General features: G+C 35.5%; 1 protein-coding gene across 7 annotated transcripts in view; it reads right to left on the bottom strand.

Annotated features, from left to right (window-relative positions):
- Positions 1 to 14,140, bottom strand: part of CLASP1 (cytoplasmic linker associated protein 1) — a 349,545-nt gene that overhangs the window by 28,834 nt on the left and 306,571 nt on the right. For all 7 annotated transcript variants that reach the window (XM_027854750.1, XM_027854751.1, XM_027854749.1 and 4 more), the window contains 3 exons: positions 13,500 to 13,606; positions 2,332 to 2,482; positions 1,119 to 1,365 (listed from right to left, as the gene is read on the bottom strand). In XM_027854750.1, the coding sequence (XP_027710551.1) occupies positions 1,119 to 1,365; positions 2,332 to 2,482; positions 13,500 to 13,606 (505 nt within the window). The remainder of the gene's footprint in view (positions 1 to 1,118; positions 1,366 to 2,331; positions 2,483 to 13,499; positions 13,607 to 14,140) is intronic.

Raw genomic sequence — 14,140 nt, forward strand, 5'->3', positions numbered from 1 at the left:
AAACCATTTTGCAAACCTTAAGTGTTAGCTATTATTATCACAATAACAATGATGTAAAGCTTAACAAAAATATATCAAAGTATACACTGAAAGTTACCTATGGCAATAAGAGAGGTTTGACCTATCCTCTAAATAATAACTGAAAAGAAGCCTTCCCATTTTATAGTATAAATTGCATTAGAGAATTGTCTAGGGAAATAATAGGTTAAGTGACTAGTTTGGGGTCACAAAGCTAATATGTAATCAGGTGGGATTTGAACCCAGATTTTTCTGACTCTGAGGCCAACTCTCTTCCAATGGACACAGTACCTCTCAGACTCTAAGTGGCAGAGCAGGTGTTGATTACATTTGTAGAGTGAATTTCTTTCCTAGAAGTTCCCAATGCCAATGAAATCACAAGACCAGTTTCCTCAAAATACTGATCCTAAAGTTTATTAAACAGTTCACTGATTTAACTGTTTTTTTGAGGGGGGTGATGGTCTTAGACTTAAAGACTTCTGTCACAAAAAAAAAAAAAAAGCTTTGGGTAGAAAATAGTTAAATACGGTTGTGTGTTCATCACTGTCAACAGTCAAAAACCCTAACTCAGCTAACATTCATTGAGCATCCACTACATTCAAGGCATTGTCAACACATCAAACTCCCTCAATGACCTAATCAACCATCAGATGAAGGAATAAACAATAAGGTTTCATGCAGGAATATTGCCACAGAACAGTATACTAATGTCTTGAGCTCTGATGGACATTTGACATAAGATAAAATGAGGCTTCTATCAAATACTATTTGTAAAAGTACGTAAGGTAGAAGTCATACTATACAAGGGCCTTATAAATGGAAGAAAGAAAACACCCTCATTAAAACACTGTTCTAATACCATAGTAGGGTAGGTTAGTAAATAGTGTTTTAGGAATGCTATTCCCAGTTGCTTGCTAAACTGAGAAAGTTCAAGTGTCATATAAAGGAATGAAAAGATGAATTCAGAGCATAAAAGCTAAAATTCTCCCCAGAATGTGAAACCTCTATTTGATCAGCATACCCAGAGCTTGGTTCATAGAACATAAAGCAAAGAAAAGCTGTTTGATGAGAATGGGATGAAATTCAAGAAGGAAACTAACCATCACGAAGTTGATCCATGTCATCATCAAATACAGCTTCTTTCAGAGCTGTCTTGTCATAGGTGTTGATTGTATCTGAGTAAGGATAGGGATTGTAGTCTCGAGCTCGGGGTCCTGTGAAGGCTCGTGGAGGCTGGGTGTTGAGGAGTGAGGTTTTGTTATCAAGAGCTGTCCTTCCTCCTTCTACCACATCACTTCCTCCACGCAGATCAGTGGCAGGCGAAGCTATTCCACCATCTCGTGAAACCTGAAACAATTAGGAGATAGCACCCCATCCCCTCCAATCAATAAAATTTTAAGATTTCTTTTTCTTTCCTTGGTTTTTCTTAAGGAAATAGAGAAGGCCCAAGACTGCTCATTAAGACTTTGACTATAGGGGCCCAAGGAGAAGAACTTGAATTTATCAGTATTGATGAAAAAGTGGATGATAAGCTTTTTATCTATTTTAATATCTAATTAAAATATAACAATAGGACCAAAAAGTGTTTCTATTAAAATATACACTTATCTATATGCATATGAAATTGACTCTACTCATGGTGAATAATAATTTCTCTTTGTTGAAAAAAAAAATGGTTTTGAAAGAACTACAGATAGCCTTTGCCAACGAGACTGGTCACTACTGAAATATACATTATGGAATTCTGTGTTACAATATGGTAGGATACATGGAGGAAATTAGTATTTTCTATGTTTGAGTGACAGAACACTATCAGAAAGATACACTGAACTAGTGGCTGAAACTTGCAGATTGAATAAATTCACAGCATCACAGGTTTAGAACTGGATATGACCTGAGAGATCACCTAGTCCAACCATCTTCAGGTAAAGGAACTGAGGCCAAGAGAAGTCAAGTGTCTTGACCAAGGTGACACAGGTGGCAGACCTGGGATCTGAACCAGGGTTCTCTGATTCCAAACCTACCACTCTCCCAATCTTGAACTACATTCTTTACTGTCACTGTGGGGAAACAAACGCATGAATGAATCAATGAATAAATGAAATTCTGTATTCAGCAATTCCTCATCAAGGTGGTAGTTAAGGATGACTGCTTATTTCATATGGCTTTGAAAAATGTGTTGAACTGAGATCCTTTAAGGAAAAGTACTCCAACTATCTAGAACGGGATAGTATAAAAGTGTTGAGGATAGCAGTCTTTACTCAAAAATACAGATGGATAGATCTTTTGAAATAATAAACTGGGAATACTTACAATATCACAGTCTTTTTTGCCATCCCGCTTAATAGGCTCATTCAGATCTTCCTGGCTCCGGAAACTAAACTTTTCTATGGCTTCTGTTACTCCCCGAAGAGAGCTGTAGATTTCATCTGAGTTCAAGTTCTCTGTGTCATAGTCCAGCATGCTAAAGATAAAAGGCATGACAGATTTTTAAATGGGGCATGGGCATTAAGATTTGACTTTGAATTGGTAGTGCCATCAATTTACAGAGTGGGGTACACATTTAGAATTTTGTTTCTAAGAATGACTTGCAATGAAATAGAGTCTCTTGGTAGATTATCTTTTTAAAGACCCCACTATTGGAAGCTACTTTTTTTTTTCTCTCAGAAAATGTCCTCTCAGTAAAAAATTTGAACCCATAAACATGAGTACTCTAATAATCAGTGAGAAACATCAATAACTGTATGAATGCAAGAACTCAAAATAGTGACAACTGGTGACTTAATGTACAGAGTTAATGAAAGTGAAAAGTTTGCTTTCATACCTCAAAAGGTGAAAAAAACTTTTTTGGTGTTACTGGTCTCAAATGTACAAACATAAATCAAGAAGAATGGCCATCTCAAAATAAAGCTAGTTTCTCATAAATTACATAGTAGTAATATAGAAAACAATAAGACTGGGTTAGAAAAAGTGAAAAGTTATTTTTCCTAGTGGCAGAAAATCATAGAATTTAAAGTTTGGTGACTCATAGTCAGATCTATCCTAACAATCAAGAAACTTAATTCTTATGCTACCTACCTGAACTTAACTGAGAACTTTCAGGCTATTCTGAAAGGTTTTAGGGTTAGTTTGCAGCCTTAAAAGAGATGTAGATGCACAATGGGTAAAGCTTCCAGGCAAAGATGCTACAGAAAAGAACTAGAAGGAAATCTGAGAGACTTGATTAGTCTAACCCCACCTTCCCCAACAAACAAAAAATACAAGCAAGTGGCATCAAAGCAGGGCAAATTAACTCAAAGTTTTAAATCTTCTTGGACTCCTCAAAGTACTTCAAAACATAAATAAATTCTTACACACCAACTGCTTTCTTTTCAGACTTTTTTTTTTTTTGAACCAAACTACAAAAGACAGAGAAAAGGAAATGTAGGGCATTTGGTCTTCTCAAAGTATGGCCTAATGGCCTAACAATTTATGAAAAGAAGACAAAAGATTCCAAGAGAATTTCAAAGGAAGAATCATTTTCCTAACACAGAATATCAAACCTAATGGATAGATGGATCAACTAGGAAAAAACAAAACAAAACCGAGCCACCAAGTGTGCTCTGGAAGACATTAGGAATACTCCAGGAATTAAACTTCATGAATTTTAGGAAAACAATGAAAAAGGAACAGATGCCAGCCTCTTGAGCATTAAAAACTTGCAAAAAGATCATCTGATATGCATGGAAGAGGTCAGGGTATGCCTACAATATACTTGATTATATGCCAGTAAATGTTAATGTTATTAAAGATCAGAGCAAAGCTATACCTGAATTTTGCAAAGGCCATTTGAAATGTATGGTAAGAAAATGATCAAGTGAAAAAATAATGTATCTGTGTTGCAATGTTTTAGGAAAAATCAGATTCCTTAAAGATCACAGTCAACTCTGTCCAGTCCCTGAAAGGTAAATGATCTACATAACTCTGAAAGGATTTTGCTATTTTTTTTAGAGTACCAAGGCAGAATATGGATAAGCTCCACTCACTAAGTATTGCCAGGATTCCAAGTGTACCTGTTTATAGATAAGATTTTGAGAGAATCTGGTTCTTATTCAGAGATGAGGGTACACATTCAGAGGTGGCAGAGTAATTTACCTAAGATCACAAAAATGGTGGCAGTACAGTTGGTGAAAAAATCTAAATGTCCTGTGGTCAGAGCAGTTATTAATCATTTTTCTTCCATGGAGAAGAAGAAAACACAGGATGAACTGTCAGGAAAGCTCACAAAAACATCTGCCAACTTAGATATTTAGTCAAAAGGTTGGCTGTGACATCAAACAAAAAGAAACATGTGTACTTAAACACGTTTGCAGCTGAAATCTGATGCATGCACGGACAGGAGGTAGAACCAGAACCTGAATGAAGTTCAAGATTTCAGCACCTTTCAAGTTCACAAGGTTATCTTGCTATGTAGCAATTTGAAAGACAGAGGTTTTCAGAAGATGTGTAGGAGAAAAGCATAGTGGTTTTTTTCTTCTTCTAAAAACGGCTCACTTTACTTATATGTGAAGAAAAGCATTTATACATCTGGCCAGTACATTTGTGTTTATGTAAAAAGATGATAAAAAAAATATACACAAGATGGGAAAAAAAATGCCTTAAAAGACTGCTAATCACAACAACCAAAAATAATATAGTGGCCCATGCATAAAACAGTGACAGGATGAACAAGAGGAGGTTGTAGAGATATTCAGCTTTAAAAGGATGTCACAATATTATTTTTCACATGTTGCTTCAAAAAATACACTAAGCCTTTGGACAATTGAATTTTTTTGAAATGTCCATTTCAGATTGCACAGAGCATACTACAATTGGCATCAGAGTTTCTAAAACAGAAAAACCTACTGAAGTAATTCTGCTGTTTGGGGATTTCTTGTTCTTATTTTTGATTAACCAATTAAGAATTTTAATTTAGAGCATTCTGCACACAATAAAGAAAATTTTATGGCAGTAATGTTTAAATAAAACCCATGCTTGCAGTAACTTTAAGATTCTTAGATACCAGTGATATGAGGGTTTTTTTTTTTAATACAAGTTAACAAATTTTTAAAGGTTTACTTATCACTGTCAGCAGGCAATGTGCTTTAATTGCTATTTCTATATTTCTTGGCTTGGCTCTTCATTTGCTTGTCTAACTTTTAAATGGTCCATGAAATTACATAAATTATAATATTACCATATTGATGATGTTATGCAGTGGGCCTTTGCAATGTTAAATAAGGGTCAGGAAGGACAACTGAAGATCATCAACTTAGAGCTGGAAAGGACCTTAGAGGCCATAGAATCCAATCTCTTTCTTTTGGGGATGGGGAAATTTTGAAGTACAGAGAGGTAAAGTGACTTGCCCAAAGTCACATGGCTATTTAGTGTCTGAGGAAGGATGTGAACTCATGTCTTTCTGACTTTAAGTCTACTATACCATCCAGTTGCCCATACCGAGTTAAAATAGATATGTGTCCCACTCTACCATCCCCTGTATCTTTTGGACTATTCAATTTCAGTCTGATTCTGGGGTTTCATACAACCCCACAGGTTAATATTTGCATAATGGGAATAATGATTTATTACCATTTCATTTAATTCAGAATATGTGCTTCATATTAATCTATTTTTGTAAAAAACTTACAGTTTACCAAGTGCTTTCCTCAAAACAACCTTATGATATGGGTATTGCAAGAATTATTACTTACAAGTGGCCAGACTAGGGGTAAGCATCTTTACAAATAAAAATACATAGATATTACATTTAATACTGAATTAGGCTTACTGAGTGAATGCTCATCAAGTAAATTGAGCATCAAGACTATGCATACACAAAGACATAGTGCCCCATTTTCACAAAATTTTGAGTGTGGAGAGTTGGGAGCAAAAGAAAAGGATGACCTCTGGGAGTCCAGACTCTGAAAGTGGTAGCATGGGGCACAAACTACCAGTTTCCCCTGCTTCATGGATAAAGACAATGATAAGATAAAATGTCAAGCCAGTCACAATTTGAAATGCTCCCACTAAGGCTATTCTAATAAATAGAACACATTCTATGAAAATAGTATTAGCAAGTGGGAAATCAAATTTTAAAATTCAGAGGCAGTATTTTGACCTTAAAGGAGTACAGAGACAAAATGTTTGCAAACAGAACAACCGGGTCTGGTTACCCCATTTATCCTAATTTTTGACATTGCTATACTTAGACACAGGATCATAGGAGTTAGAGCTTGAAAGGGCTGCAGAGGCCCTCTAAGTTCAATCAGATAAGGAAACTAAGGCTTAGAGGAGAAGAAATTATTTGCCTACGGTCACACAGTCTACTAAGTAGCAAAGTAGGTATTTAAATTTAGGTTAGATCCCAGATCCAGTGCTAATGAGGTTGTTTGTAAAATTTAAATTACTTTGAAATTTTGTCAGGTACTCCAAAAGACAAGTTCTATTAAAGTACATGTGTTGTCTGTGTTTGTACACAGGCTCACACACACACACATAACACACATAGCTGATACTTGAGTACTGTAGGGTCTGTCCATTTTGTGGATAATCAAGATGGTGCAACTGCCTAAGGCGCATTTCAAAATCAAACACTGACTAAATGATGGTTGGTTGGATTACCTGTAGGAATTTTGAATCATTAAGTTACTACTCCTCTCTCTGGATATGATTAAGGGATGCCTGTAAATGGATTCTCAATTCTGCATGTCTCTATCAGACTCTGTCAAAATAAAAGAATCTTGTGATGCTTCATGTATTCTGCTGCTATGTACTACAGTACATTTCTGGCCCACATTTCTTTACTCGCAACAAAGGAAAATTCCAAATAGTGTACATGGTATCAATTTTGCAACAAGCGCATGGGTCTACTGAGGCAGTTTTTTACACCGGGAGACAATACATCTCTGGTACAATTCAATGAATTATAAATTGCTCTTGGATTTTCCTTATACTTGTAGAAACTATCACTCTAATGTGATGGGGAAGACTGGCATATTATGAAATGATAATCCATATAATCATTAGTTAATTATTACTGGTGTCTCTGCATAGGTCAAAGAGAAGTAATGACGCTTATGTTTAATTTCTAAAGGACAATATCATATTAATTTTTGAGGGGGTAAATTCCTGTACCTATAGAAAAAGAACTAAGGCAACATGACACATTTTCCCTCTCCCTCTAAATCTTCTGTCAGTCAACAAGCTTGAGTACTTTCAGGGCTAGTCCTTGTTAGGGTATTTTGGATAACGTGTGCAAATGCAAGAGTAAAAAATGGCTTCAAGATTTTCAGCTAACAAAATGGCAAGGCATTTCACTGATAACAGTGCTGGCTCTCCACACACCTTTTCTACTCCAGCCATCAGGTGTGGAGGCAGGGGCCCCCTTTGAAGCGCTTGATCAACTTTCATAGAGAGAAATAAGCTGACTTTAGAAATGCAATAATATTGTGACACCACAGACAAGTTTAACAGGTAGCTTGTTACCTGGGAGAGTAAGAGCGCCTGAAAGTCTTGTGGGAAGGAGCTGTGGGGATGGAGTTAGGCTGAGAAAGGGGAGGTGGGTGCTTCGACAGCCCATCGGCACTCCAACCCCAGAACCGACTGCAGTGGTCAAAAGAGGAAAATCAGAGAGAAAAAACAGAGAAACAGAACAGGGATAGGAAAGGGAGGGGGAAAAGAAACTATAATCTGAGTGGTTTCAAGTTTCGTGCTTCCTGGATAAAGTTATATAAAAATTAATAAAAACAAAATTAGACAGGCTACTTCATGGAGTATCTTATAATACCATAAAGAGATCAAACACAAATTCCCCTTTTCAGTCCATCCCTGAAACAAACATTATTCTTTCCCATCCCACCCATGGGTATATATCTCTCGTATTTGTTTTTGTGTATTATGAGAGATCCCAATTAGACACCTGAGAAATTGTTAAATAAATATTAAAATTTATAAACAACTCATCAATTACTTTAAGGAAGAAGCAAAAAAAAATATGAAGAGGATTTAATTTGCACTTGTTAAAAATAGGTGGGTTTCCTGTAAATCTTATAAAACAGAAGTCTACACACTAGCACCCAAGTATAACAGAAGTTGACTTTTGAGATGGTGAGAATCTGGGGTCAAATCAGGCCTATTCCACAGATTCTCAGCTTTGGATCTTCTATGAAAATGCATGAGTAATACTATAATCTTATGGTCCTATGAAACTAACCCTTGGTTAGCTATGGAGGAATTAGGGAAAAACAAAAACACAGTTTCTTAGCCCTAAACAACTCAAAACTGGAAACGAAATTGATGGAGTACACAGAGTCTCTAGGAGTGCAGACAAATGTTCATCCGTAAGATACAAATTCAATGAGAGCTGAATCTGGGAGTAATCCTGGGTTGTCTTTTCTGATGATTAATGAGAAATCACAGAATCAGAGATTTAGAAGGAACCCTAGAGGCCATCAAAGCCAATATCCTCATTTTACAGACGAGGAAACGAAGGCACAGCAAAGTTAACTGATCTGCTCAGCATCACAGAATTAGTATTTGAAGTGAGATTTGAACCAGGTCTCCCTGACTCCAAGTCCAGTGCCCTAACCACTAATATCACATTGCCTTTGAATGTGCTCTGGTAGGTGAGAAAGGGGCCATGGGAAGTTTACAATATACTCATACCAAAAAGGGCAGACCTGTACACAAATTTATATGAAGGGAATCACCTTTGTTCCTAGGAGCTCATGCTTCTTTCTGTGTTTGATGGTACAGCTATTAATTATGATTACAGATGATGGTTTCTATGTTTTCTAAAGTGGAATAACAAGGTACAAGAAACCTAAGAGTCCTTTCTTAAAAGCTGGGCAAGGAAAAGACTATATAGGAGTCACAGCTTCTAAGAGCTTCTCTTAACATCTTGGTAAGGTTATGTTTCATGCAATGCTGTTCATGGTCCTTATCTCTTTGAAATTATAAATTTCTTCACTTTAACAACTTAGGTATTAAAATGCTATCCAGGCTTAGCGAACTAGTCAAAGTAAGAAATTTTTCCAAGGATCTCTGAGTACAGAGTCTGAAATTAGCAGAATACTTATATACAAATAAATTAAAAGGAATGAGTGATAAAGTTGTTTTAAAATAATAGATCTTGGGAAAGAAACTTTTAAAAAAGAGGAATTGGCTATTAATCTTGTTGAAAATCACGTATGGAGGCAAAGTTTACCATGTCTGTGGGTACAACCAAAATTACATGGGACATTAACTTTTAAAAAAGGACTAAATCAATATAATTATCAAATAGTCAGACATGTTCCCAGTACATTCTTATCAGAAGCAAAGGACTTGATAAACAGTAATAAAAGAATCTTTGTTCCAAATATTCTATAATAAAAATAGTTTAATTAGGGAAAAGATACGTGTATTATATTTCTTTTATACTACAGTGGTCAGTGTTCCTCCTAGGATATGTTCATAGATAAATAGGCATCTGTCTCAGGTCTTAGATCATGAAACTGTAAGAAAGGCCATACACATACTGTAATAAGGTTGTTTTAGTATTTTGAATAATTCAACTCCTCTTGCATATAGTCCAACATTATTTATATCAAATTCTGTGTAGTATTGGTTCATTCTACAGAAGAGCTCCAATGTACTCTCTGGCATTTTCTCAGTCTGGCTTCCTGGAGAGTCAAGAAAGACTCTCATTCACCAGTAGGTCCCTAACAGATTCAGGGTACCTGTCCAATTTCTACTTCAGCTTTACTTCCTGTGTTCCATGGTCAGTCTTTTGCTGTTTGGAATGGGGGGTGTTGAGAAAAGAAGGCAGAGACTGAAGGAAATTTAGGTAACTTTTGTTTTAAACCAACAATAAGTCTAAAGAATGAGCCCATGATATATCAAAGCCATTAGCCTCCTACTCCTCCAAAGTTTAAGATGTAGAGGAGGTTGTTCAGTACGTCTCAGTCCATTTAGAGCTATTACAGAAGTACTTGCATTATTTCAACTATCCAGGTATACTTTCCCTTAGAAAAATCAACAATACAGTGGATTATGTTTCATCTACCTGTGTTCTGAGCAATAAATTAGGTGAAATAAAGGATTGTGTAGGTCCATATTACTATTTTCTCCTAAGAATGTTCCCTAAAAAATTCATCATATAGAAAGAAAACATTTGAAGATGTTCTTTTTTTTTCTATCTTATTCCATGAAGGAATGTTTCTTTCCCGATGTTTCTAAGTACATTCTTACTCAGCAGGAAAATCTGCTGAAAAAATTTTTCACTGTCCTAGAACTCATTCAAAACTCAGAAAAAGAAAAGGATAATTTCTGAGGCATTACAGGCCTCAAATATCCATGTGTGCAGAGAGGACTAAATCTATAGGCAAGTCCCACCTTTTACTACGTAACATTTCACTGAGCTCTCTGGATACCTTAATCGTTTTGTTTCTGTGAACAGCCCCAGGAAACTCAGGCAATGATTCATCTTACAATGTAGGAGCACCATCTAGTGGTAAAGAAGTAACTGCAAGCTATACAGTAAAACAGGAGGAAATGTTTTAGCTCACTATGCCTTAAGGCTCCCAAAAGGATAGAGTGAAAAGTGGGTACTGCTTATGCACACTCTTTTTTCATGTTTCCAGCTAGTTTGGTGACAAGAGAATGGATTCCTGGATGATTTCTGAGATCTCTTAAAAACCTATATTTCATAGAATCATAAAATCATATTAGATATAGTGAAATGTGAATCATTGTTAGAAAATTTTTGGTGAAATAACTATCCAAGTAGTGGTATTCTAAAATCCCAGCAAGTGAGAGTTATTAATTATGATCTCAGAACTCTCCTCAACTTGGTTATTGAAAAGACAAGGCAGAATTTCTGAACTACTAGAAAATTTAGGCCAATGTAACAGGTTTAACTTTATTTTGACTCTAAAAGATCTACTAAGTAAATAGTAATATGCATTACTTAGAATAAAAGTTAAAAAATTATAAAAGATGACATGTTTAATAAAGATCACTAAAATAATGTTGGCATTATGAAATGCATAGGAGAGAAAGCAAATCAAGGTTAGAAGTCATATATCTCACATCTCCTTTTTTTAGGAATCACAGAATCTTGAATGGGAAATGAACCTTAGTACTTAGAAACTACAATCTCTCACTTGCTGTAAAAAGAGCCCTTTCATGATATGTGTGTGTGTGTGTGTGTGTGTGTGTGTGTGTGTGTGTGTGTGACATTAGTCGCTAATCTATCACTGACTGGAAACTTGATGTCATCAGTGGAATTTCTTTGTGAGAACATTCACAAAGTACATTTGTTCTTGGTAGTATTTACAGAAGACTGGTATTTTAATCATTCTCTTTCTTGGGCTTTTGCCCCAAACACTGAAAGAAATGAAATGAAGTAATATTATTTTGGAACCATCAAGATTTAGCTAACAGGAAAAAAAAATGTGTACAGGCAATTTCCAGCTTATGAATTCCAAGGCTGACAAGCTTCTACCACAATATTTACCAGGTTTCTTTTATTTCATTGTAGAACACCTGAAGAAAGTACTACTAGATAATGAAAAGGAATAAAAAATGGGTAGCCATGAGGAGGAATCAGAGAAGCAACAAAGAAGCCTAGATAATACCTGCAAACTGGATTACGAAGAGGTGGCAAATTGTAGGTGTAATGTTTGAGAAGCCATTTTCAGACAGAGGTATTTATAACTTTCTAACTGAGAAGAATAGTGAGTAACAGTTCTGTTTCTGTTGTGAAAGATGATGAGTTAAATCTTAGAGATGTTAGCATATGAAAGTGTTGGCTGAGCCTGTGTCATGCTTATGGCAAATTGTGACACTTTCATTTGTTTTGGTTATAATAGTTTAAGTCACTAACTTAAAGGCAGAATGAGTTTTGGGAAAACAACTTCTAACTTAATTAAATCTATTTAAGGGGCATGTTTCTGATTAAAAGAATCACCGCAAAAAGTCTGTGTAAAAGATTTCAGAATCACTTGAGAGTGAAATAAAATTTTTGGTCCAGAATGTTAATAGGAGAGTCTAGTGATCCAAAAAGACCTGAGTGACAATAACAGCTTTATAAGCATATTACTATTTCAATAATTAAAAACGAAATTACAATTTAGGCCATCACTATTGAACAATGTATCAAATCAGAAAGAAAAATGGCTGCCTTCTTTTAAAAAAATTTTTTAAAGTCAAAACTGACAATAAGCTCTCTCATCTCTCCTCTCAAAATACAGCTTTTTTGACTATTTCTTGTGGAGATACCAGTTCTTGGCAAACCCATGCAGGATGTGCAGCCCTAGCAAATTCATATTTAAGTTGCTTCATAAAAGATCTTATTGGTACAGCAACAGATTTCACACATAAATCAGTATACTTGAATTAATCATAATTTGTTTCTTGGCTGATTATTATTATTATTATTATAAGCTCTCCCAGGGAAAATTGTTTCTTCAATTTTCCTTCTCAAATTTATTTTGGAAAGGACCCTATAAAACAAGTATATAGGGCCCATAACAACAGGATCACAGATCTAAAGTTAGAAGACACTTTAGAGGTAATCAAGTCCTGTAGGCTCATTTTGTAGCTGAGAAATCTGAAGCCCAGAGAGATGAAATGATTTGCTAGGGTCACAGTGCTCATTATGTGGCTAAGGAAGCAGATGAGCCCAGATCTTCCTACCTCCTGGTTTAGTCCTCTAACTGCTACTTAAAGGTACCTCTCTTCTCTCCTTGCTAGAGAAAATATATTACAAAGATACAGGGACATATTATTTTCTTGTTATCCAAGGATTTTGAATTCATAAGGCTAATATGGTACTTAAGTCAAGGTTGGTATTTCATGATACTGAAAGATTGCTGACAAACAGCAAACAAAATAGTTTCCTTTGTAATAAAACGCAAACATAAACAATTCCAGTTATCTCAGGCTTCAAATTATGGCTCTGATGAATAGCTTCTTGCTTCAAGAGCAGGCCTGAATTTACATTTCGTATTTTTTTTTTAAAGAAGAGGTCTTCTTTTTAAAAAGATCCTTTACATTTCAACAGTTGACTTTGGAACAGCAATTTGATCAGAAAATAAATGACTTGTGCTTGGCCTATACAGTCTGTGAAAAGCTGACAAACAAAACCTCAAACAGCATAAAATCTAAGTAGGAGTATGACTAATCTCTGCATAAAAATGATGGAACAAATCCAAGGCTCTTAGCTTGATTTATAAATTTCCATAGAATGTTAGAGTTGGAGACCTTAATGCTCAGAGTACAACACCCTTAATTTTACAAATAAACAAAGTGGGGCCCAGAGAAGAAGAGAATTGTTCAAGTATACACAGTGAGAGGTGGTTACCAGGTCTAGAACCCAAGATGCCTGATTCCCAGTTCAGTTTTCTTTCTACTCTAACAAACTCTAAAATTGAACAGCAAGTTCAATGGTTATTGGGATAGTTTAGTGAAAATCATATTACCTTGGCGACAGACCACCATGGGAACAATTGGTAGGTGAAGTCAAGGGGCTGGTCCTGCTACTGGTGTGTCTTGAAGGAGTTCGACCAATGGTATTGCTTGGAGAGCCCTGAAGCAAAGAGAAAAAGAAAGATCAGACAAAAATAGAGAGTACCACATAACAAACAATCTTGCCTTAAGTCTTTCCCACCATGTTTGAAACTACGAGCAATATAGATTTAAGCATTGCTATCATTGAACAAGAGTAAGGCTAATATAATAATGCACATAATTTATATTTTTTTCCTGCAACCAAATAGTTCCATTTTTTTCCAGTCTAGAAACATCTGACGACTACTAAGGGTAAATATGTTAAAGAAGCCAGTTAACAATTGTAACTTTGCAGCATCCATCAAAATAAATGCCTGAATTAAATGTATCAAAAATTCAGCCCACTGTGAAAATTTACTCTTAATAAGGATGAAGTTATAGTTACACATTAGACTGTTCAACATGGCTTCACTTTGTCCTTTGTAAAGAACATCTGCCTAGTCACAGAACTTCAGTTAAATTATACTTTTTCAGTGCCTTGTTTATCTACTAAGTCTGATGTTATCTCCAATTTATCCTGTCCATATCTTCTTTGTACATAGTTGTTTGTGTG

Source organism: Vombatus ursinus, unplaced genomic scaffold (assembly GCF_900497805.2).
Source record: "Vombatus ursinus unplaced genomic scaffold, bare-nosed wombat genome assembly UNPS02010548.1, whole genome shotgun sequence".
In the NCBI taxonomy this organism is placed as follows: Eukaryota; Metazoa; Chordata; class Mammalia; order Diprotodontia; family Vombatidae; genus Vombatus; species Vombatus ursinus.